The sequence below is a fragment of the Notamacropus eugenii genome, chromosome 3 (genome assembly GCF_028372415.1).
Source record: "Notamacropus eugenii isolate mMacEug1 chromosome 3, mMacEug1.pri_v2, whole genome shotgun sequence".
Classification (NCBI taxonomy): domain Eukaryota; kingdom Metazoa; phylum Chordata; class Mammalia; order Diprotodontia; family Macropodidae; genus Notamacropus; species Notamacropus eugenii.
The window spans coordinates 332,447,933-332,474,492 of NC_092874.1; the positions used below are offsets into that span (position 1 = coordinate 332,447,933).

At 36.3% G+C, this 26,560-nt stretch overlaps 1 protein-coding gene and 2 non-coding genes across 32 annotated transcripts in view; all 3 read left to right on the forward strand.

Moving 5' to 3' along the window:
- Positions 1-26,560, forward strand: part of UBAP2 (ubiquitin associated protein 2) — a 144,736-nt gene that overhangs the window by 105,406 nt on the left and 12,770 nt on the right. For 16 of the 30 annotated variants that reach the window (XM_072596982.1, XM_072596991.1, XM_072596992.1 and 13 more), the window contains 7 exons: positions 1,542-1,731; positions 4,784-4,994; positions 5,886-6,157; positions 6,720-6,889; positions 9,344-9,554; positions 13,504-13,549; positions 25,428-25,611. In XM_072596982.1, coding sequence (XP_072453083.1) covers positions 1,542-1,731; positions 4,784-4,994; positions 5,886-6,157; positions 6,720-6,889; positions 9,344-9,554; positions 13,504-13,549; positions 25,428-25,611 — 1,284 coding nt within the window. The remainder of the gene's footprint in view (positions 1-1,541; positions 1,732-4,783; positions 4,995-5,885; positions 6,158-6,719; positions 6,890-9,343; positions 9,555-13,503; positions 13,550-25,427; positions 25,612-26,560) is intronic. The other 14 variants (XM_072596985.1, XM_072596999.1, XM_072596989.1 and 11 more) reach the window with 3 other exon arrangements.
- Positions 323-403, forward strand: LOC140497949 (small nucleolar RNA SNORD121A). The gene has a single exon (XR_011964946.1). It is a non-coding gene; the product is annotated as a small nucleolar RNA SNORD121A (small nucleolar RNA).
- Positions 1,857-1,941, forward strand: LOC140497950 (small nucleolar RNA SNORD121A). The gene has a single exon (XR_011964947.1). It is a non-coding gene; the product is annotated as a small nucleolar RNA SNORD121A (small nucleolar RNA).

Below are 26,560 nucleotides of genomic sequence, written 5' to 3' on the forward strand. Positions count from 1 at the left end.
TTCTTTGGTACTGAGGAAAATCTAAAAATTAATTTTAAGACCATTTTAAAAAATACTAAATTTTTTATGCAAATTTGTAGTTCTGAAAATAGCTAGATCTGTTTTGTTTTATACATTTGAGAAAGTACTATTTGAGGATTTTGAATGTGTATAATTCTTTTTTCATGTTTATTAATTGTAGGTGTGAAAACAAATTTCTTACTTAAGGTGATAACAAAATTTTATTTAAATTTATGAGATTGTTCCTTTTCTCTGAAACGCAAATTATTTTCAAGAAATGTGTTCAATTGACCAAATTTTGGAGGGGAAGCCTTATTGGAAAGTCCAAAGAACAATGATGTACTCTTTTCCAAGCACATATCTGACCAATCCATGTGGAAAATGTTTTCTGAGTTTTTTGGACCTAAGAAATATAATAAATAATATTTGTTTTATAAGTGAGGTATTCTGCCTATGGTGTTTATCACACAACTTAGAAGTATAACTAAAACAAATAAGCAGATTATCTTAATAGACTGAAATTCTAGGCTTGGCTTTAATTTATGTTCTGGTCAAATAAATATTTTAAAGAAAGACTTCTGCTTGAAAGAGAAGAATTGTGGAAGCCTCAGGATATGAACGAGAATTGGTTGCAGAAACTGGGAGGGTTTGTCCTGAAGCAGACTTGAGTGGGGACAACGTTGGAAGGGCACTCCTTTGGAGAAAGGAATTAGATTTGTTCAGCTTGGAGTACAGTGAAAATTTAAGAATCGTGAGTGAAGGAGGCAAATTTAAGCTTGAGTTAAGAGAATGAAAAGTCTTCTTGAAAGTGAAACTGCCTCAAGTGGCAGTAGGTAGGTTCTCCACCCACTGGAGGCTTTAAACAAAGACTATGTACCATGGTCAGTTATATTTCTTTTAGATTAATTTATTTTTAGTTTTCAGCATTCACTTTTATAAGATTTTGAGTTCTAAATTTTTTCCCTTTGGCATGCTATTTGAGATAGGCTATACATGTATCATATTAAACATATTTCCACATTAGTCATGTTGTGAAAGAAGTATCAGAACAAAAAGAGAAAACCACAAGAAAGAAAAAACAAGCAGAAAAAGAGAAAATAGAATGCTTCAGTCTGCATTCAAACTCCATAATTCTTTCTCTGAATACGGATAACATTTTCCATCATGAGTCTTTTGGAGTTGTCTTAGATCCTTGCATTGCTGAGAAAAGCTAAGTCTATCAAAGTTGGTCATCACACAATGTGGCTGTTACTGCACAATGTTCTGGTTCTGCTCACTTCACTCAGCACTGGTTCATATAGGTCTTTCCCAGTTATTTTTTAAAGGGATTTTTGGTTCAGGTATTGACTTCTGAAGTCCCCTCTAATCCCACAATTGGATTTTGTGTCATTCCTCCTATTTTTTTTTTACTTGTTTCCCAAAAATACAGCTCCTTTGCTTATAGATTTTTTCATGTGCTCAATTTTCTGCTTATTTTGCTTCTCAATACCATTTCTGCTAAGATAAGCATTTGACTTCGATATTGTCTTTTGTCTGCTTAGCATTGACTTGGTAGCCTTGCTCCAGAAGCCTTCTACTTCCACCCAAGTCCCAGAAGTCAACTCATTTGAACCTCCTCAACAGCAGGGCTTTGGCCAAGCCCTGGTCTTCACAAATTCTCAACACAACACTCAGATGGCATCAGGAACTAGCAACTCGAGTACTGTCAACTCTTATTCTCCACAGAGTCTGGTAACTGATTTTTATTACAATGTGGAATTTCAAGGAATGTATAACATTTTGTCTACAATCATCCATAGTCTGGGATTTAATTCAGAGTCTTGCCAGTCATATTTAGAAAACAGAATTTTTTTATAGTCCAAGAAACAGTGATGTGGTAGTTTCCAAGCACATATCTGATTATTATATGTTGAAATCCATCTATCTCTGAGTTTCCTGGACTAATGAGAAGATATATTTTAATAAAACAGTTGCATTCTCTCAGAACACTTATTAAAGTTCCAAGTCTTGTTGATGAAATTAAAATAAAAATTTTTGTGGAGTTTGTGTTATTGTGAATTAGAGCCATACCTATCTCTAGTCTTAAAGTACTGTTATTGGTGTTTTTATTTTCCATGTTAACAACAAATAGACACGTATGATTATTCCTTTTGGCATGTGAGAAGAACATAACGGGAACTGTTGGTGTGATGGGGGTTAGTTGTGGTTAGTTAGGTGTTAATAATATTAAAATTTTGCCAAATATGGATTTTGACATTTCAGAAATAAAGATTTAAATGTCTATAATGTGCAGAACACATTGAAAAACTTAAGCAAAAAGGAGTGCAGCAGGATTTTTTTATTTGAACTTAAGGGGAGTGGTCATAGAAAGAATATTTGCTAAAGTCAATAGGCCTAGTTTGTAATCTCAACCCTGCTAACTATCTAACATCTTTTGTCCTTCAGTTTAAGTTATCTCATCTGGAGAATGAACAGATTCGACTAATTTACATCTATAATCCTTTCTAACTCCTATTTTGAAATTTTTCCAGTCCTAACCAGTTTGTTGTGTCCCTTTTGTGTAGTATAGCCATTTGCAGATTTTGTAGCTCAACATACAAATTTTTATACAGATTATTTTGCCACATTCTAAGTCATCTTTTCCTGATGTGAGACTGCTGGTGAAATAGAGCTGACACAGTGGTGTCATTGCTTTCAGTAGAATGGACTTAGTCATGGTGGTGTCTTTTTTCAGGTCTGAAACCATTAGGGTACCATGCAACTTTTGTCTCTCTGTTAGTTATTTCACTTTCTTCCTTCCTTCAAGTATTAGAAAATGAAAACGTATATAATTCCAATGCTAAATTACAAAAAAATCTGGAAATAAAACATAGCAGTTGAATGCAAAATCCTCTAGTTCCTTAATTTGTTCATTCCACTTTAGTTTTGTTACTTAAACTAAAAGCCTGTATTCAATCAACCCAGTGGCTTGAAGAATTGAAAGGGAGAGCTAAGGGGCTAGCATTGTACTCAGCCTTATATAACTCACCAAACCTTCCTGCCCAGGGACAAAGTCAGGAAGACCAAACTCACACTTGGGAAATAATGTGACAACAAAATTAACAGTTAATAAAAGTGCTAGTTTTGCATTACTGGTGATAGATATAAAATGAGTTGGAAATTATCTAGGGCTATTTTCTCAGATCATTAGGGACTTGAGTTAAACAGTGGAAAAAGAGGAATTAGCATATGGATAGTAACTGACATTTATATGATGCTTTTGAGTTGGCAAAGTCGTGTGTGTGTCTTTTTTTTGATCTCTATGGAAATCCTGTGATTTCCTGTAATGTATTTAATTTTCTTAGATAAGGAAAATGAGATCCTGAGATGAAGTGACACAGAGAAGTGCAGGGTTTGGACTCAGATCTTCCTTTCCAAGCTTAACACTTTACTAAGTCATACTAGGAGAGGTAGGGAGAGGTCAGCATAAATACTGGTTTAGAAACAAAATTGAATTTGGGTTTGGGATCACTGGGAAATAGGTAAACATTGTCCAACTTAAGATGTTTGTTAATAAGACTTTATTTCACTAGAGGTGTCATCTGTACTGTCATCTAGCCATTGACTACTTTATCATTTATGTACTGCCAAGTTCAGTACTTTTGCCAGAGCAAGTGCCACATTTGTAACTTTATGGCTTACTGTGTTTAAGAATTTGAGTTGTCTGTTTTGTCAGACCACTGTACACATTTGAAGGCTTTTAAATTGGGAGCTACCACTTTACCTCATTTTTGTTCAGGTAATATTTCTTAGAAAACCTACGTCAGTTGTGCCTGAGAACGATCTGAATAAGGAAAACCCCAGTGTTGGGAATTATTTAGACCATTTCTTACCCGTACTCTTTTCCATCTTAATTTGGCCCCCATTCTGCTTTTAGTTTTAGTCGCTGCCCAGATTAAACTCTCAGGAACCTGAAGAAAAGCAAAAGCCATTTGGGTGTACAAGTTTGCTGAGTACTGTCTTTATGAATAATTTGAGTCATGCATAGTTAAATATCTTGAGCAGAATTTTTAAATTAACATTCAGTGATTACAGGTTTCTTTGAACAATCAGGTAAAAAGTAAGTAATTGCTGCACTCAAGTTAGATTTACTTAAGAAAGAACATATTTTTAAAAGTAAGTAAATTATAACACTATTGGATATCTTTGAGTTCTAGTTACAGAGAGTTTGTGTGTCTCTATATATCTAGCAGTATTTGGTTTAGAACGTATCACCTAATGTTACTTGACTCATTGAGTCATATTATCTACTTGGATGTAGCTTGCTAGTTTGTTTCCTGGTCCCCTTTTGAGAACTCTTCAGTTAATCTGATATTTTTGTGTGATGTTCTTTTAAGATGGCTGGCACTCATGGATTGTTCTAGATGATGATGTTTCAATACTTGAATAAAGTATATCTCAAATACTGTATTTGTGGTACTTGTTAACCAAGTTTTTCAAAAGTGACATTTTGACTGTTGAGTTTTCTACTCACTCTTCTTGCCATGCCCTTTGAATTATTTATGGAATATGTAACACCTTTTTTTTTTTTAAATCAGAATTTGTGAGATAAAGAGAGCTTTGGTTAGTTGTCACATTTTATTAGAATGTCCAGAATATGGATTTTTTTTTTCAAGCTGGATTCAAAAATAATGATGAATTGAATTTCAGGTTTTGAAATATTGATGAAAACTCAACTATTTCACATCTCACATAGACATTCTTCCTTCTTGAGAAAGTCCTTTTTTCTTCCTCCTTTATACAGTCTTCAGTTCTTGGTTCTGGGTTTGGAGAGCTTGGGTCCTCAAAGATGGCAAACCCCACTGGTTCCCAGATCTTAGACCAATTGAAATCTCCAAGTTTGGGCCAGTTCAGCAAGCAGAGTTCACAACAAAACAGCAGTAGTCCTCCTACCACCACTTCAACTTGGGATCTTAAACCCCCAGTTCCCCAGTCCTCTATAATGAATCAGTTTGGTAAGTGCATGAATTTTCTATTACAGATAGTCAGCCAGCTCAGCCCCTGTCTTTCAGTGAGGAAAAGCATGATATACTTACCATTTGCTGAATTACATTGAATTACACAAATACTATGGAAATAATACTACATAGCAAATACAATGCGTAGCAATACAAATATACTAAATTAAAGGGAATTCAGTTATTGTCAGAACTTTTAAAAATGATTATATTGGCAAAGTATCCTTTTTTTTTTTTTTAATGCCAAGGAGAGAAAGGCCTTACTTCTCATTATAGCTATAGTATATATGAATGTGTGTATGGAGATACATATTCTATAACAAGGAATAATAATTCATTTATATTCCCCAGCATGAGGAAGGATTACATTATAGTTTAAAAATTCTAAGCAAACACATACTTTTACATATAGGAGGGAGAGTCACAGAATACAACATCATAGTCATTATGAAATGAACAATAATAGTTACAGTGTCAGTTACTGGTATCTCAAACTCAGGATGTTCATAATTTTGGCAAAGTATTGTAATATTTTCACTTACGTAGCTATAGTTGAAGATAAATCTCTTCACACAAGTCTTCCAATAGCCTTTTGAAGTGATTGATTATTCTTCAACATGAACTTTTTCTCTACCATATATGGAAGATAACCTTGCCATGGAAGTGCATGTTATAGTCATGTCATTTGTGTGAAAATTAGGTAGACAAATATAAAATCATAAATTAACTACTGGATTGACTGAATTAGAGGGTGGGATGGAATAATTCTCTTTCCATATCTCAATATACGTGATAGTGGCAGAAAGAATAGCGTGAATAAATGAGCAGTTTTTGAGTAGCTGAATGCTGATTATATGCTGGGCTTTTTTCTGTCTGGATATTTGATAGACTTCAAATCTCAGCCTGAGCCATCCCCAGTTCTGAGCCAGTTGAGCCAACGACAACAGCACCAGACCCAGCCCATCCCTGTTCCTCCTCCTGGGATGGAGAACTTCTCATCCCAGGTAAAACTCCGAGAAAACTCCAGAGAAAATGCCACCGCTGTGAACAAAATGCTACAGCTACCCAGCATGTCTGCAGAAAACCAAGCAGTGTCTGCCCAGCAAACTCAGCCAAAACAGATCAAACCCCCAAAACGGAGAGTACCACCATCTTCCAAGGTGAGGAGCCTAACCAGAAGTTATGTTTACCAGAGGCAAACTATAAAATGGATAAAAAAATAATTGAACATTTCTCCTTTATAAATTGTTTATTGTTTAATTAATTTTATACACATATCATATTGTACCATATAAAAATACATTTGTTTCAGTTGGACTAATAATATAGAAGGAAGGTAAAAATGGAAGGTGACAGCTACTAAATACTAGAGACTTTTTACATAAGTAAAGAACTAGCTTAACATCTACTTAGTTACCCTTACCTATTGATTGAGGTGGATTTATTTATGTTATCCATAGGAAATAGTTCCTTTCTGAGAACTTTAGTGCAAAATTATGTACAACTAAAGGAAGGGCAGTTAACTTTGTGGCAGTGCTGTCACTGAGAATCCCCATACTGTGCATTTGTCTTCCCTCTCCCCACCTCCGTTTCCCCCTTTCATACCTTAGACTTCCTCACCAGCATCCAGTGACATTTAAGGACTCCTTGCTATTCAGGAGCTCTTGAGACTAAAAAAATCTGCTCAGCTCTGAATGTGAAAAACATGTTTTCCCCTTACAGATCCCTGCATCTGCAGTGGAAATGCCGGGATCAGCAGATGTTCCAGGGTTAAATGTTCAGTTTGGAGCTCTGGAATTTGGATCGGAAGCTTCTCTCCCTGAATTTGGATCAGCATTGAGTAGTGAAAATAGTAATCAGGCCCAAATCAGCTTATATCCAAAACCTGTAAGGTATAAAATTGCTCTTTTCTATGTTTTAGGCTATTGAATGTTATTTTCAGTTTCTGTAAGGTACAAAACCAATTAAGTCCAAATGACTCATGGAAAGGAGACAGTTTTATGAATTGGGAGTTGGAGGAGTTGCCTCTTGACCATGGGACTTTGAGATTAAGCAGGCATGTTTGGCTGCTATATGAAAGAGAACAGGTTCTTGGCAGGGAAAAGGAATAAAATTAATTTCATCTTGCTCAGCAGTATCTCCTCCCTCCCCAAATTTCTTTAACCAGCCTTTTTTTAGGCATATATTTTAATAGTTTTTTTCACAACCACAAAATTCCTTTGATTAAATATATATATATATACACACACACATATAAGTTCAAGTCAAAGTGAAGAAGGAATGCTTGCTTTTTTTTTTCAAGATACGCTTGCTTTGGAATGGAAACATGAACATTTTAGCCAAGTCTGCTTACTGGATTCATGCATCCTATTTCAAGAGAACATGAAGAAATATGTGTTTTGTGGCAACAGTCATGTAGAAGGTAGAAATGATGCATCTTACAGAAGGAATTCCATATAAGGATGGTGGAAAGTTAGGGACCTCAAAAAAAATATAGTTTAACCTTTCAACAATTCATCAAAGATGAGATGGTGATTTTTTTTTTCCCTTGAAGAGAAGAGAAATAAGTTCATGGTAGCAGGGTGGCAGTAGTCGATAAGGGGACACATTTGTATGTATTTATTTGTACTCTGTCTTTGGGAGTCATTTGCTATAGAAATCTTACCAAAATGATGGGGGGAAAAGACACTGTTTTTCATTCTCACAACATGCCCTGTGTATTTAAAACTCTCTCCTATGACTTTTTCATGGAGAAGTTCACTAGATGGTTATTAGTTGTGCTAAAGTCAGAACCAAACATCTCTGTCATTCATTATTATGCCTTTGGTTTCTAAAGAAAGGTAAAAGCAACTTGAGTAGTATTAGAGTGAAAAAAGGGAGTTTCCTGAAAGGGGTTGCCTTTTTAGGGAATACAAGTTAAAGGGGAACTAGTTTTTTTTGTAATCAGTCCTTTGATTTTATTGGTGTAAGGAACTCCTTGTGTGGTAACTTCCCTCCATCAATCAGATCAGCATCTGCTCCCCAACTTTTTACTGAGGTTAAATAAGCTGCCTGGAGTTGTCCAACCAAAATGTGTAAGAGGTGGGGCTTCCACCCATGACTTCCTGATTTTGATAAATTGCTTTTCATCCATCATGCCACATTCCCTCTATAATTTTACACTCCACAATTAGAAAAATGAACATGTGTGTGATGAAGATCCAAGAAGAATTGGAGGAAACAAGAAAAAACTTGTTAGGCAACGCAAATGTTGGTGACAAACAGTGGCAGTGATGATAGATCACTAGAGAAGTTACTAGAGTATCTGTAAGAGAAAAAGAGTCAGCTCCGAGTGAACAAAAGATTCTTTTCCTTGTCATATTTTAGCTTTTTATCATGATACTGACAGAACACTTGGTATGATGTGAGACTGATGGGACCAGTGTGTTAGCAGCCTGGTAGAAGAACCAAATACAGAGGGTACAGCAGATCTTACCACCCCATCAGTTTAGCCAGCTGTGTATTCTGGCCTTGGTGAAGTACTGCTGAATTGAACCTTTTCCTTTTGTTGCTGTAGTCCCACAGTTCTGTGCCATGTTGGCCTTAAGGCTTTTTCCTCCTCTGTTCAGAGTTTTATTTAAGCCTTTTTGAATATTTCAATATTGAATCATAATTTTGAGTTCATCTCTTGTCTCTTGAAATGAAAACACTTAAGTCTTGTAGTCTAACCACCTACCTCATAAAGGAATGCCTTCTATGTTATCCCTGACAGTTGATCATACAGTTGCAATTCGATCAATTAAAAGTTTTGGGGGAGCTCAGTACCTTAATGTGCAGTTCTGAGGGAGGGACATGACTGATTTGTCAAGCCTCTTTTTTATTGGACTATTTTCAAAAACAATTATATTTGATATATGTTTAGTGCTTTTTAAATTCACACCCACTCTATTCCCCAGGTGACAGATCAGAGTTAGCTTATGCCCTCTTTCTAACTGCGAAACTAAAACAAATTATTAAGAAACTTACTCAAGGATGTGCAGTGAAAAGAAAAACTTAAACCCATATAGATTCTACCTCATTAAGAGATCACTGGGTCATTATAACTTCCCAAGCAGATTAAAATCTAGTTGCTTTTCCCTACCCCCAAGAACTGAAAAATATTTGAGGTGAAATGGCTTTAGAGAGAACCATGATAATTTATCTGTATTTAAGTGTAATACTATAATTATTTAATTGATTTTAGCACAAGATTTAATTGATTTTAAAATATCGCTAACCAATTAAAGTAATAAGGTGGTGGTATTTCATGAAGGAATCTGAAATGACATTTATTTACTGAGATGATAAATAACTTTTACTTTTTCCAGTGATCCTTTGAATACCTCTTTGCCAATATCCAATACAGTACAGGAGTCGACCTATACAACCTCCATCATCACCTCTTCCAGTTTGACCAACTCATCTCAGAGCACTAGTCCCGTAACAACATCTTCCTCCTACGACCAGAATTCTGTGCATAGCAGGATAGCATACCAAAGCTCCATGGCTCCATCTGAAACAGCTTCTATTGCTGTCACAGTAAGTATCTTTTAGCTGCCATAGCCCATTGAACATCTCTGCGTGCTTGTTCCTTAGACATCTGAAGCTCAATCTAAAATGGAGCTCATCTTCTCCCCCTACATATGACCCTCCTACAGACTTCCTCATTTTTGATAAAGGCTCCTACGCACTTCTAGTCACAGAGTCATCCATGACTGTTCCGTTTCCTCCTTCCCCTTTGATCCACCTCCTTTTCAGTTAGCAGGTCTTTCCCATTTTACTTCCATCTTACTTGACTTCTCTTACATCTGTCTCCTTCTTGCCATTCGCTCAACCATCGTCCTTATTTGGGACTGTATCACCTCTCACCTAAACTACTATAGTGCCTACCTCATTAGACTCCAAGCTTGTACTCCATCCCTTTATCCTCTTTAATCCTCCTTCATAATAACATAATAGATGTTTTGTGCATGTATGTGTGCGCACGCACACATTATATACAGTGAGAAAATGAATGAGAGTGAGTGTGACTGTAGCCTACCATTCTAGATTTATTTGTTTACATACTGTATCCCTCCATAAAATATAAGGTCCTTGGGTGTTGGAGATGTTTTTTGTTTTTATCTTTGTATCCCTATGTCTTGTACATAGTAGATGTTTTAATAAATGTTTGTGGAATTGAATTATAATTTTACATATGAATTTGGGCCTCTTTTCCCTAACATTTTATTCAAATAATCTTTTCTATATATGGACTTTTGGGCTTATTGATACCATATTTCTTTACTTGTGCTTAGATCGCATGATTGGGCCTTTATTGGTGAGGCTCTTATTAAGATTATAGGAGCCCATTTGATACACATTCACTCACTTGTTGTATTCCAGGACTCTGCTTTATTCAGCCTTTCCCTTAAACAGTGTTCCTGTGTCTTCAACTATCTTCTCCACATCGCTATATGTCCTGCTGGCATTTTAAACTCATGTTTGTCCAGAGTTGAACTTATCACCTTCCCCAAACCTGTTTCTCTTCCTGGTATCCGTGTTTTTCATGGCAGTGTTACCATTTTCCTAGTCATTCAGGCTGGAATTTTAGTCATCTTTTCTTTTTCCCTCTCCCTAACCCCTACATCCATTCAATTTCTGCATTCTATCAGGTTTTTTAAAATAAATTTTAATTTTATTTTATAAATTTTAATATTAAATGTATTTAATATTAAATATAAAATAACAAATTTAACTTATAAATTTTATATATCCTTCTCATATTTTTCTCTACTTTAGATTTTCTTGGCTGATTTCCTATAATAGCCCCCTACCTAGTATTCCTTCCTTCCCCTAGTCTCCTCCCTTTTGTAATATTTTGCTTCTGTGCCCACTTAATCTTTCTAATATATCATTCTGATTATGGCTGCCCTTTGACTCAAAAGCCTTTAATCACTCCCCATTGCTTGACAAATTATACACTCCTTATTCTTAAATTCAGGGTCCCTCCCCCACCCTAATATCTAGCTCTAACTTAACGTTACTTATCTTAGTTCTTCCTGTGTGTATTTGATTTATTTTGTACTTCAGCTAAATTAAACTATTCTTCCTTCCTACATTTCCTTTCTTATACTAAAACCTCCAGGTTGAAATGAAATCTACTTCTTCCATCCTTCATTTTCACTGGTTAAAATCCCTACTTAAGGTTCACATCTGATATGACATCCTCCATTAAGCCTTCTCTGGTATATTATGCTGCTGCAAATAACTTTTTCCCCAAACTTCTCATAGAATTTTATTTAGATATATGCTTTTGACTTAGGTACAGCTCTTTTGCTTTGCCATTTGAGTCATTAGATGGTAAATGACTTGAGGGCACGGATGATATCCTGTTTCATCTTTGTATTTCCTTAATCTATTGCACATAGTCTTCCTGGCATTCCCTAGCTTAAATATATGTTTAATGATTTTCAAACTGTTACTTTGTTTCTTGTAATGTAAACTTGATAGTTGAATTTTATTATGAATGGAAGAATATAAAAACAATACCTTAGTGAGAAAAGATTAGTAAATAATAGTTGTATATGCTTATTTGCCATTACATCTTTGAAATGTAGTTTAAGAAATCTGGTAATATATACTGAGAGTGACCATCTAGTAATAAACTCCTTTTTTTTTCTCTAAGAAGATTACGAATTCTTCTGCCTTTTTGTCTCTCCTCTCTCATCAATTCTTCTTTGTATCTCTAAGCTTTTTTATTTTATTTTTGAAATAATCGGAAATTCAGACATGCCCAGAATACTACCTAAATCAAGTGTTCCTCTGATGCATGAATATTCTTTTGGTATCAAGAGTCCCCCTTAAGCATTTTAAAACAGTTTTTTTCAAAGTCATGGATGATGATTTTGGGATTTCCTTCAGATGTCTAGTGGAGAACATAATTAAATATGTCCACAATCCTATGCTTAACAAGTGTTTAAATTAAATTGGTTGCTTATTCGAGGAGGGATACTCACTATTTACTAGAGATACTTCTGACATGGAAGCAGCTGCTACCAAGTTGGTTTTTTTTTCTAGAGTAGAGTTTGTTAAATGATTTGACTTGTGATATTAAATATAGGTGACTTATTTTGCTCCTGTGTGACATTGAGCTGTCCCTCTCAGAAAGAGGAATGCAATATAGTTAAGATCCTGTTCTGGAGTTTATAATGTAAGAGTAGGGTTAAGACTTTCGGAAAGTATACTGTGCTGGACTTCTGTTTGATTTTTGCCTTGTGGGCAAGGACTAGTTTTTTGACCCTTTTTTTTATCCAGAGTTCCTGGAACGTAGTAGGCATTTAATAAATGCTTATTGACTGACTGACTAAGATCGTGTACCTAACAATAGACGCCCATGTGCTATTTCTCCATTGTTTGTTCTGGAATATAGATAATCTTTTCTTTCTCCACATTTTTTGTTGTGGGGGAATGAAGAGAACATGAGACTTAGAAGCAAGTTATATAGAAAACAAAGGTGAATTAAGGATTACAGATTATTATATTAAAAATAAAATTAAAGATTTTCATCCTTAAATGTGGGGGGGGGGGACTAGAAATCTAGTAGGAATCTTCTCATCCTGACAATAAATTATAGTTTAGTTTTAAAAGGTTTTAATTTTTTCCTATAATTCTTTTCTTCATCCTTTATTTTCACTTTTTGAAAACGAAAAATTGCTTTAGTTAATCATCAACAGAATTATTGTGACGTTTCCCTTTGAAAGATTCTAACTGAGTACGTTAGGTTATTTTTTAGTTTAATTGGTTTCTTACTCAAGGAAATAGTTCCATTTACTCTGAATAAATAAATTTGAGTGGGGAAGAGGAAGAGGAAGGTATTTTTCTTTCCTTATGATAATATAGCTGTTTAGCATCTGTTGTTGTTTTCAATTTTATAGTTTCTTTGGAGACTAATTCAGTTCTTATCTGTAATTTGTTTTCCTTTGCAATCAGTCACAATCCTTACCTTAAGGATGTCTCTTTTGAACTCTGGAAACATCTCCCAGCTTGATAGTCACATATAGCAACTTTGAGTTTGTTAGGTTGCTGACAGCCTTAGTCATTGGAATAATTGTGTATTTTGCCATTAGAATTCTGACACAAGCTTGGAATATATTGTCTGCCTACTGGTTAAATTTCTATTCTTTGTAGTTAATACGTTCTGTTTTTTATTTCCTAGCGTTTTGCTCCCTGAGTCTTGCCTGGATCATAAAAAATTTTAGAGTACTTTCAGTGAATTCTTAAAATTTATATATATTGGCACCTTATAATCTTATTGCAGTCTTCATTTTTATATAATCTGTGCTGTTACATTAATTATTATTCACATTCAAGGCAACTCTGCCCTCCATTCTCCCCTTTTAAATACATAGCTAATTAATTAATTATTGTTAAATTAATTATTCTTGATATTCCTTACACTGTTCCTATAGTTTTAAAGCTAATTTTTACTTGTCCTCTTTTCCTTCTGATGCAGAATGGACATGGTGGTGTTCGAACTCAGCAAACTCTAGACAGTAAGTATACAGAATGCTTTTTCTGTGCCTGATTTCCTCAGGACTATGCAGGTTGACTTCAGAGCTAATCAATTTGATTTATGATATGGAGATCTTGTTAATTATTGGTTATCAAGTAATCCTAGAACATGTTCTGTGTAAAACTTTGTGTATCTTTTCTGTGATTCTTTCAATTGGGAAAATTTAATTCATCTAGAAAGAGACCCAACTTTTTACATTAGTGAAAAAGTCAAGAAGATGGTTACCACTTTCTAAAAGATGAGGAAGATATTAGGGGCCTTTGGACACAGTCATTTGGACTTGGCTGTTAATAATTGTCTTCTTCAGGGTACTGGGGCCAGTGCTCCCCATCTGAAAACAAGGAAGTGAAAAATAAGAAGTTGTCATTTCCAGCTACTTCTAATGATTCCTGTGGTCATAAATGATACTAGCATAAAGAATCTAGAAAGCATTGCCAGAGATTTTAAGACAGCTTAGGGAAGAAGCTGAAGATCTTAAAGCATCCAGTAGTATCTGCATTGTTACCACCTCTTGAAGGCCACAAGGACTTTCAGAGAAGAAGGGGCAGAATTATGAAGTGACTAGCTGGAGAAAATAGGTGTCTCAGAGAAGAGTTGGGATTTTTGGACCAATATTTAAAATATAGGTATGTTGAGCCTGGTTAGGGATAAAGTAGGGATGAAGGACTCGAGAATTTATTTACCTGGAATCTTGCAAAATCTAATCACAGTGACATTTAACTGGAAGGGAGGAAGCAAGAAATGTAAATGCAGCAAGCTGTATGCCACCTTGTGTGAGCCTGATTATGGGAAAAGAAATAAGAGAACTATCTGCTGTTCACAAGTCATCTGAAATCTAAGGAATCACTTGCTCATAAAACCCGTGGCCTTTGAGGTCTTTGTACAAACATAGAAAGCCTCTCATGGGAAGATGCCCGTTGGGACCCATGAGGGTGAAACTAGTGATTGGAACATTGCTCTGGAAAGATAGAACTTACTCGAGAGACATGAGACGTTTGTTTTTTAAGCTGTGTTTATAAAGGGGAGAATATAGGGCACACCTTCCTTGTATGTTTATAGAAATACACATTTAAGAAATCCTAACGTGAATGGTGGGGAGAAATGGATGCTGAGACAGAAGCAGTATTGTCACCAACATACCACAAATGGTTCTACTACTTTTACTACTACTAAGCTAACATTTATTTAGCACAATTTGCAAAGTATTTGACTATTATCTTATTTTTATCCTCCCAACAACTCTTAGAAATTGGTACCATTATCATCCCTGTTTTGCATATGAGGAAACTGAGACCTCCAAGATTAAGTGACTTTAATTAACACTAGAAAGTGTTAAAGTCAAGATTTGAACTCAGGTCATGCTGACTCCAATCTAATGCTCTTTATCTTCTACACCACATTGCTGTCTCTATAGGCTATGTAAACAAAAAGAGGAAACCGATGAATTAGGGAGATAAATCCCAAATCTGGCACAGAAGTTTAGTGGAGTTATAATGGAGGACTTCAGTTATCACAACCTCTGGCAGAGGTCACTATTTGCCAAAAGCAATTAATAATATCTATTCTTACTGTAATGCTGGAATATCTGCTACCTACCCTAGGTTTAAGGAGAGCAGATTTCTCATTGTACAGAGAAACAGTAGGTAGGATCTGGTGGCCTAAAATTCTGTAGTGGAAGTTATCCCTGGAGGATGGGAAGCATTCATAAATGAAATTTTGAGACACAGAAACAAACAACTGCAAGGAAAGTTGTCTAAAGTGACCTATACAAATGAACAGGAAACTTATTAACCAATTTAGATTTTTAAATGATACTTAGAAGGTGGAAGACAGAACAGGAAATGAATGGAAGCAAATTTCTGTAATATTGGCATCAGGAGTACCAAAATTCAGAATGAGCCAGGGCTGATGAGGAAAGCTAAAGACACCCACAAAAGTTAATGGGGATTGTTTTTTGGTTTTTAAGCTATGTTACAAATAAGAACAATCAGAAAAAAGATGGTACTGCTCAGGGTGGATGTTACTTGTTTCCATGTTGCCAAGAACAAAAAACGGCAAGAAAAATAAAATGAAAAATCGATCCTTTGTTCTTCACAAAAGAGTTTTATCAGTTCTCTTTAAGGTGGCTCAAAATTGTCTTGGGTCGTTGGATTGATCAGAATAACTTCAGTCTTTCACAGTTGATTTTCCTTACAGGATCGCTATTACTGTGCACAGTGTTCTCCTGATTTTGTATCAGTTCAGATACATCTTCTCAGGTTTTTCTGAAACCATCCTGCTTATTGCTGATAAAAGCACAATAGAAAGCACAATAGTATTCTGACACAATCATTAACACTATAGGGAGCTTTAGTTTCTTCTGAAAACTGCCTATTCATATCCTTTGACCATTTATCAGTTGCGGAATGACTCTTATTTTTATAAATTTGACTCACCTCCGTATATTTGAGGTATGAGGCCTTTATCTGAGAAATTTGCTGGAAATTTCTACCCCCACCTCCCAGTTTTTTGCTTTCCTTTTAATCTTAGCTACATTGGTTTTGTTTGTGCAAAAGCTTTTTAATTTACTGTAGCCAGAATTTTCTCCCATGATCTTATCTACCTCTTCTTTAATCGTAATAGATTCTTCTTTTATCCATAGATCCAATAGGTAAAATTTTTTATGTTCCCCTAGTTTCCTTATATTTCCCTTTATGCATAACTCATGTACCCAGTTTGATCTCATCTTGGCATATGGTGTAAGATGCTGGTCTGCCTGTAGTTTTCTGCCAAACTACTTTCTAGTTTACCAGGGCAATTTTTGTTCCAAAAGCCTGCATCTTTGTGCTTCTCAAACACTAGATTATTATGGTCATTTACTAGTATTGTGTACCTGATGTCTTCCACTAACCCACTGCTATGTCTTAGCCAGTATTAGATTGCTTTGGTGATTATTGCTTTGTAATAGAAATTGAGATCTGGTACTGCTAGGTCGCCTTCACACATCTAGATATTCTTGTTGTATCAGATAGCCTTTCTCAGATGAATTCTTATAGTTAGATTCTAAAAGTGGAATAGGAGTTTGCTCAGCCATTGTCAGTGATCAGTGAGAGAGGGCAGAGAATGAAAGCAGGTCCTGCAGGATTAAAAAAAGTCCTAATTTTTAAAAAGAGGTCAGGATAGAGGGTGGAGAACAATTCTCCAAACTGTAGACCAATGAGCATTTCTTTGATTCCTGTCAAAATTCTAGATGACGGTATTTAAATTATGGTTAGGGAACATCTGGAGAAGGGAGGTGATGATGACAAAGATCTTGGCTTGACCAAAAACACAGTGTTTACAGGCTAACCACATTTCTTTTTGAAAAGGTTGCTAGTTCAGATCCAAGGTATAGACAGTTTACCTGGATTTTATCAAAGTTTGGCAAAGATTTTAATGCTGTTATTCAAAAGCTGAAGGAGGGGGGTAACAGACTATTGGTTTTGATAGTGTTTGAATGATTGACTCTACATTCTCTGGCGTATTGGAAGAGGGTGCCATCTGTGCTTGGCACTTTGCCCTTTGACATGTTTGCCTGAACAAAAGTATAAAAAGCATGTGTTGTCAAATACACAGACGATACTGCTTGGCGGGCTGGCTCGTATCTGATAAGATCCCAAAAGAACTAGATAGACCAGAAATGTACAATCTTGTACTTGGCTTTTTAAAAAATCAGTCCACAAGGATAAGATGGGTTCTTTGTGCTTATGCAGTTCATCTAAAAAAATTACTTAAGGTTTTAATGAACGTAAGTTTGAAAATGAGTTAGGAGTACATTACCTCCCCTCTGTTCCCCCTGTACAATCTGTAAAAATGTTAAGGGCGTAAGGAATGTGGGAGTAAGGAATTCCTCCTCACTAGACTAGATGTCTTCTAGCAAAAGCCGAAGGATCACGTATCAGTTATGTTGTAGGGTAAGACCTAGGGTCTGATGAGGAGGAAAATGCATCTTTATTTTCACTTGCCTCTAACTGAAATTTACCATTTTCTTCCATTAAGAATGTAGACAACAAACATTCTGAACAGAGATGTATGTAGGCTTCACTGCTCTGCAGCAGGGATCCATAACAACAATTGTTAAAAACACCTGCTTGTAGATTGAATTTTTCAAGTATAGGTTAAACTAGATGACTTATTTATTACCTTTTGACATGGAGATTTCACAATTTTATAAATGGGAAATTAAATACTTGTCAGTCTGCTTTGCAGTTTAGATATTTGCAAATACATGGCAGTCAAGTTTGTCTTCTCAGACTTGTAATTTTACAGAAAAGTAAGTGAGTGACCTAGGACCGTAGCTCTCCAGAGGTATGCCAAGAACTTCACTAGGTGTTCTGTGAAGTTTGCTATGCTGTTATCCCGGAAGCGGTATATGTATATATAGTATGGCAAAGTAGTACTTACAAAGTAAACAAATCTTGCCTTTTAATACTCATACATTAATATGAAAACTTTGAACTCAGAACGAACTCAACAGAAATGGTTACTGATATTGGACAGGAACTACATTTATCCACAAGTCTCTCATATGTCCTCAAGTATTGGAAACCTCAGTGGTGGTGTGCTGCCATTCATCTCAACAAAGAAGATTGTTCCATGAGCAAAAACGTTTCAGAACTCCTGGGCTAAGATATAAACGAAGTTCATTGAGCTGCTTCCCAGGGGCTACTCCAAGGTCCTTTACAATTCTTGCATTTTATCTTTTCTTCATTTTTTTTTTATTTCTTGGTAGTTCAAGGGCTCATTTGGTATTCTACTATTGTCTTGCTTGTTTGTCTTGTCAGTCTCCTACTTTTCCCTACAATTCTGGGAATTAGATCCATCAGTTAAGTTGCTTCCTCTTCTGGGAACAACTAACTTACTCCCTTATACGTCAGCAGGTAAATAAAATGAGAGCATTGTTTGTCCAAGTGGATTTTTTTTAATGTCTAATTATGGTTACCCAACTAAAATTTATCTTGCCTGTGCTTTCCTGCTTCTCACGTTAGAGATTATCTGGCATTCATGCCATTTTCTTCTGCCTCTTCTTACCTCTCTCCCCGCTCTTGTTCCCAAACAAATATCATAAAAAATACTTAGATTTCTTGCAGAAAATTCCACCTGCTTATGGATCTTGTATTGCTAGTATTTTGAAAACCATACGTTTCTTTCAGCCAAAAAAAAAAAGTTGTCAGTAGTAATTTTGAATCAAGAAAAGTATTTTATTTCTTTGGGTTATTGCTTGTGGTCAATAAAACCCAAGGGGAGACAGAGACAGAGAGAGAGAGAGTGTGCGTGTGTGTGTGTGGTGTCCCCCTTACATTCATGGGCTATTCTCACTCCTTTTTTCTTTATATATTGCACTTGAAATATGCATTTGCCATTGGTATTTATGGTTTTTATGTATGAAGTGTTAGGTGTGATTATAGAAAAATTATTTAAATTTCCTTCATTACCTTCACTGTAAAGTGATAGTGATCTTTTCAGGCTTGTTGAAATCCTAATGTGCTTTTCAGTCTTTTGGTAAGTGTGAGATGAGTTTAAATAACTACGTATTTTATATATATTTTCTTTTGAAAACAGTGGAGTCTGCTTTTATTTCAGTACTTTTTGAATTAATTCATCAAACACATTTTAGGCTTATGGGAGATGTGAAGGTGAATAAGAGTTAATCTTTCCCTTCACAAACTCTGCAATCTCGTGGAAGTTTTTAACACATTAATAATGCCTTAAATAACAAGAGTGAAATAAGCATTATAGTGCTGAAGAGTATCTGACAGGTTTAGAGTAGGCTTCAAGAATTAGGTGGCGTTTCAGTTATACCCTGCAGGACAGGTAGGTTTTTAGGGGACTAGGACCTTCCAAAAAGAGGAGACATCCCCAGCCACAAAGCTTATATTTGAGGATAACCACCTATGTCAGGCAGTATTAGAGATGAGACTAGACAGGTAGCTTGATTAAGCTTGTAATCTTAATGTAAGATTAAGGAATTTGGGCTTTATTTGGCAGGCAGTAGGGGAAGCATTTAAAGGCTTGCTAGCACAGAATAGCATGATCAGAATTTTATTTTAGGAAAATACGTCTAGCAGTGCACACAAAGCTGTTGCAGTAGTTCAGATGAGACGTGAGCAGAGCCTAAGGTGGAGAAGTAGTAGCGGAGATTGAGGAGCTCAGTTGTTTCATTTGTAGCTGACTATCTGTGACCCCATTTTCTTGGCAGAGACACTGGAGTGGTTTGCTATTTGTTTCTCTGGCTCATTTTTACAGATAAGGAAACTGAGACAAATGGTTCTTAACTGACCTGTCCATGGCCATTCTTTTATTCAGTGTGTGAGGCTGGATTTGAATTCACGTCTTTCTGACTCCAGGCCTGGCACTCTACCCACCTTGCCACCTGGCTGCGCAGTTGGTGAGCAGACAGAAGAAAAGATATGGAGGACCTTAGCAATTTTGAAAATGAGAGATTAAGTCAGGCACAGAAAGAAATTTAGAGAAGTAGCTGAACAGTTAAATTGTGTGCCTGATTTCCTGTCATCTTACTTCAGAGCATCAGTTGAAGTCTTTGCTGCCAGTTCCCCTCCCACTTTGAATAACTTTCTATTTTGTATATACCTAGTCAAGGGAGGGGAACCTGCAGCCTTGCCACTGAGTCCTAGAACGTGTTTGTGTGGTTTCCTCCAATACCAGTGTAAGCTTCTTGAGGGCAAGGACTTTTCATTTCTTCCTTTATGTTCCTAGCACTCAGCATAGCCCTTTACACCAGCTCGTACTTAGTAAATGCTTGTCAATGGATTGGTTAAGGTCGCTGCCTGTTGTGTGTGGCCTTGTTTCAGAAGGAGGTTCTGTTAAAAGCCCACTGTTAGTTGATTACTGTCCATAAAGAATCTATTGTCCATTGCACTACAAGCCTCCTAAAGAGTTCCTTCATATTGTAAATCCAGTTGTAGTGCTGGCACGGCTGTACTGCTACCTACACATTGATCTCCAGGTGACATTTACGTGATGTCACATGGCTAGTATCTCTTTTTTTTTAACCAAATTCCTGCCTTCCAGTGGTACATTTCAGAGCTATACAAAATAGGACCCATCCTCCCCTTCCCCTCCCCCAAATAAAAACTAAGGAAATCAAGGGTTAAATATCCCCTCTCTGTGTTCCCCAGTTTGTTATCGTTTGTGGCCTACCTTCAAAATTGCTCTGAAGAATAGTTATAGTTGTAAGCGGTATATTGACCAACATTAGAACCTATAAAAAGGGAAGTATTCCATTTATGATTTCTTTATTCCAAAATAATACTATCAGTAAAATACTTCTGAACCATTATAATATAACTGAATTTTTTTTTAAAAAATGTACTTTGTGTAGCTCCTTGTTTTATGAAAAGAGACTAATCTGTAACAAAATTGAATTGTAAAGAATTCAGTTTAGTCCAGTTTACTGTGAATACTTGCTTAAAAAGAAAGCCATTATCCATCTGGTTATGTGGTCCCAGGTTTAAATCTTTTAATACAGACTCATTAATAAGGCACAGATTCACCAAACTTGAATGACTGAGGTTCTAGAAGGGACCTCAGAGGTCATCTCCTCTAATTCTCTCATTTTCCTAACAGTGAACCTGAGATATGGAGAAGTGAAGGTCCCTTGAGTGGGATTTGAAATCTAGGGCTTTCTCCACCACACCACCCACCCTGATTTCCCAGCTTTTCCCATCATAATTGATGCACACTGCTCATGTTCTTGGGAAGTGACCAGTAAGAATTCCCCTCTGGAGAATATCAGCTAAAGCACTGGCGTGGCTCTTATTGCCTTGTTGCCTACAGAGAACAATATTTAAATACTGGTAACAAGTGGAGAACTGTGATTTGATATCATGGAGCTTGGTTAAACACTAAATTGTAATGTTACCACTACTGACCTAGTGGGAATAACAAATATCTAATCTATAAGTTTTAAGGTTTAACAAATTAATAGGTTAGTATGATATTAATGAAAGGACTTGATAATGAGTTTAAATGGGAAATCCCCACCCACTCTTCCGGATTCAAAGCAGTCTATCCTGCTTGGTTCAGCGGTAGACAGAGTCTCTGTTGCTTATCATACATCAAACTTTTTTTTTTTTTTCAAACTTACACATCACATTTTTTTTAATTCACACATAAATATGTAGACATTGTAATCTGTACATGGTTAGGTTAGTATGCATAGAATGGTATAGATTTTCCCTGTTCAACTTGCAGTAACATGTCACCTGCACTATCCGGTATAAATTCCTTTGGTCTCATGTGGTCAAGTGACCAAACATGCACTGGGTTGAATTGGTGCAGCACTCTTAATTTTCCTCTTATAACTAACTTTCTTCTCCAGAAAAGAGAAGCAATGTTTTGAATGTTGGATTCTTAGCTTTTTCTGAATCATTTTAATCAGGGTATTGTGGTTGCAATCTTATAAAACTACCTTCTCGGGAGTTGTTTTTTACAAACAAATGGTCCGGTGTTTTTAATTCTTGCTAGTATTTCATTCTTAATGTCATCTTCTATTGTCCCCCTTGCCCATTATTATCTCCTCTAATCTAATCTCTTTGTTCCTTTCTGTATTATCTGTGCAGATGCCCCAAAGTCTCCTATGTCCTTCAAGGAAAAAAACCTCACTGGAACACTTGCCTTCTTCATTAGTTAGCCATTGTTTTACATATCTTATCCTTTTCTCATCCAAGCTCATTGAGAAACCCATTTATACTGGGTTCTTTTTCCTCCTCACTTCACTACTAAACTTCTGTAATCTGGCTTCCAGCCTCATCACTCAACCAGGACCCCTTTCTCCAAAGTTCTTTATGTCCTCCTAATGGCCAAATCACTTGGCTCCTCAGTCCTCTTCTTTCGTTTGTAGCATTTGACCCCTTTAATCACCTTCTCCTGAATGTTTACTCCTCTCAGTTTTATATTTTCCTACTTACCTAAACATTCCTGAGTCTCCTGCTGGATCTTCATCTATTTCATACCCACTAACTCTAAAGGTTTGTGACATTACTCCTAATTTTCCTACTTACTTGAATATCCCTCAGACTTCTATTAGATCTTCAATCATGTCATATTCACTAACTGTGATTATATCCCAAGGCTCTCTGTCTTTTCTTTCTCTACTCTGTACTTGATGATCCCATCAGTTCCCATGAATTCATTCACCATCTTTGTGCAAATGACTGTTCACCCACAGTGTCTTCATTGCGATTTAATCAGACATTTCAAATTGGATGTCTGAGAGGCCTCTTAAACTAAACATATCCTTTTCCTCCAAACTCCATCCATCTAACCAATTTCCCAATTACTGGCACCATAATTCCAGTCATTCAGATTCCCAACTTTGGAGTCATTCTCCACTCCTCACCCTCACCCTATATGTCATGATAATTAGTTGCCAAATCTTCGAGTTTTTTTCCTCCATTTCTTGTATTCCTTTCTTCCCACTCACATAGCCACCTTCCCTCACTCTTTGCCCCACCCCCAACAAAGTTTTATCATCTTTCATCTGGACTATTTAAAATAGCCCTCTAGGTGGTCTCCCTGATTCAAGTCCCTGTCTACACTAACCCATCCTCCACATACCTGCCAAAGCCATTTTTCTAAAATGGAGGTCTGACCAGGTTGTGGCTTCTCAAATTCTGACCTTATTATCTGTTGAATTAAATAAACTCTTCTTTTTGGAATTTAAACTTCATCTTACCTTTCCATCCTTCTTACTGCCTCCCACGTGCTCTTTTGTCCAATCACACTGGCCTCTTTCCACTTCCTTATTTGTAGCCTTGTTTCCCATCACCATTCCTTTCCCCTGGCTATATCCCATTTCTAGAATGCTCTTTTCTCACGTGTGTCTCTTAGACCCTGGCTTCTTTCTTGATCCTGTTCAAACCTTGTTATTTCTAGCTTATGCCCCTTCCAGTTGCTCATTCCTCCCTCCCTTAAGGTTACCTTGTATTGACACCATATATGCCCAGTCTCCCTTTACAAATGTGAGCTTCTTTAAAGGAGGGATTGTTTCTGCTTTTTCTTTGTATTCCCAGTACTTATCACGGTATCTGGAACAGAGTGAGCTCTAATTTTCTAAGTGCTTGTTGATTAAAGGTCAGAGAGGGTAATAGGTTACAATTAGAAATTGTCAGAATATCAGAAATAGAATTTAGACACTTCCAACTCCCATGTCCTGCTGGATATTTTTTTTTACCCTATCACACCAAAACACTTAAGAGATAAGAAGCATAATCCCACGAAGGCTGTGTCACCACCTTGCAGAGGTAGCTACTCAAGGAACTTTGCTTAGAGGTAAGAGAAACCACCCTCTTCTTGCCGGATTCCAAGCCCCCAAATCTCTCTCGTTTAGTGCTTGTCCTTGAACTTCAGTTTCTTTTTCTTTAAAATAAGGACAATTAGTCTTAATAGGATTCTTGCGAGGATCAAATTAATTAACATGTGTAAAGTCCTCCGAGAAAGTGCTTTGCACATAACTGTTGCGGATGGTGGTGATAATTGAGACCTAAAGGAGTATATGGTGGTGAAAGTCCTTGAACATGTTCTAATGGGAAAGAATTTTTTTGACCTTTTAAATATTTCAAAATTTTGCTTGGTTTTAAAAAGATGTCATCGTGAAAAGAGGGAGCATATGAGAATAATCTTGTTACAGAGGGGCTTTTGTTCATATTGTAGTTTGTTAATCTTAGACTGTTTGGATTTACTTAGGTCCTTTTCTTTTAACTATACTTTATAAATTGTTAGCTTCTCTAATGGCCACTCTCTTTTGAGTATCTTGGGTCAAGCTTTGTAAGAAAAGTTAAAAATTTAGACTGATTTTAATTTACTGTACAAATTTGCATCTCCAGTGTCTACCATCAACCTTTCTTGCTGAAGGAATGCTGATTCCCATTCAAAGAAATATGAAAAGACTCATGCTTTATTTTCAAGCACATATTTGAGCTAAATATATGGAAAATTCTATGCTGGCATGTTTTGTTTTGGTTTGGGGGTTTGTTTTGTTTTGGTTTGGTTTTTTTGGCAACTTCTAAACTTAAGTTTAGGTGCCAGGCATTAATCAGCAAAGTCAAATAAGTGAACGGGAGATAAAACCAGTAATGTAAGTGAGGCACAACAGGCAGCCAACTTCACAATTTAGAGACCTGCATTCAAGCCTTTTCTCAGATGCCTAGCAAGTCACTTAACCTTAGCCAAGATACTAGGCAGTTCTCTAAAGCTACGTTGCAGAGCACTTGATAACCTGCTTTGTTTAATGATATTTCCTTACCTGGAGTTCCCTGTACTAATGAAATCATAGACCTGACCTACACAATGGCCATTAAGCAGTTTCTAGTAGTCTTTTTAAACCCTTTCATGAAAGAACATTTCCTCTCTCGGTGAATTTAAATATACATTTTGCTTGAAAATACAGATATTGAAAGTTTTTCGAATAATTCTTTTGCATGAGGGCTTAGAAGATCTTTCCCTGAAAGATTTCTTTATCCACTCTGTGGGTTGAAGCTGGAAGACCCTGTAGTGTTGTAGATATAGAAGTAGGTGTAAAGTCTCCTGCCCTTCATCAAAAGGAATTTATTTTGTACCAAAAAAAAAAAATGTTGATTTCTCTTGCACACCACTAGTTTATATAAGGAAAGGCATCAATTAACAGTGAAGGATGCTAATTTCCAATGTTGTCACATTCTATAAACTGTCTATTTTATCACAGTTCTATATCATAAATAACAGTGGAATTAGTATTGGAAAGTGAAAGCTCTCTGTTGAGTACAAGTTCATTGTCATTATTGAACTTAGCAGAACCCTGTTCTATGGATTTCTCTGCAACTTAAATAAACTTGTTGCAGCTACTTCATCTGTTACAGCACCGAAGACAACAGAAACCTCTCCCTCTCTCCCGACTCTGGGCTCTCTGCCAAGCACAGCTTCCGGTACTACGCTTCTGCCTTCAGCAGCCCCACACACAGTCACATTGCCTTCCTTGTCCCAGTCCAGTGACTTGTCCAGTGGCTCCCTCGCTCAGCTAAGCAGGTATAGTGTGCTTATATGGGCCTGGAGTGGAAAAAAGACAAAACAAAAAGAAAAGATTGGGTTGAAATCTGATGGAAATGGAAAGCTATGTAGAGATTTGTTTCCAATAAGGAAATAATGTTTTCAGTCTGATGGTTGATAGATTCTTACAATAAATGATTTGGGTGAGGTTTTGCTTAGCTTATGTCTTAGCAGAAAAAAAACCAGGCTCAATAAAATGAACTGCCTAATTCCCTTAGCCATTCTTTTATTTAGATTCCCTCTGAAGACAGCTTGTTCCTGAAAAAGTGCCCCCTTGCATTTTGGTGGATGATAGTAGGGGTCTAGCCCCTCTTTTAGTGAAAAGAAGGTCTTAAGTTCAAGCTGGTGTTGGCCTCTGCTTTGATTCCCATAAGCCAGATAGTATCTAAACTGTTATATTGCGCCCAACCTTACTCTATATGTTCATCCAAGCTTTGGTTTAGGAAAGGACTGGCAGTGAAATGAAAATTGAAATGAAAAATGAAAAGACTGATGCCTACTTGCAAACCTATTTCCGACTTGACTCTAAGGATCACTTTTCAGACTTAATCTTTTTTATCAGCAAAGTTATAATGAAATTCTGGAAAACTTAATGTCTCCTTCGTACAGTTAATCTCTATCAGAGATCCTTTTCATCATGTTAAGCAGAAGAGTTTGATTTGAATCCTAGAATTTATGGTTAATTACCCAGCCTGTGAGCATGGTCTGTTTGGTTGATTATTTGAACATAGTTCTTTTCATTACAACTAGAATGAAATATTTCTTGCCCTTTACAAGTACTAATGGGTAGAGAATCTTAACTTCTGTTTCTTAAAAAGATACTCAACTTTTTTTCTAACCATCATGTAGAAGAAATGGAGACAAGTACCATGTATAATTGACTCTTTAATCTAAAAGAAAACAGGGCTAGAGGAGCCAGAGTTTTTCA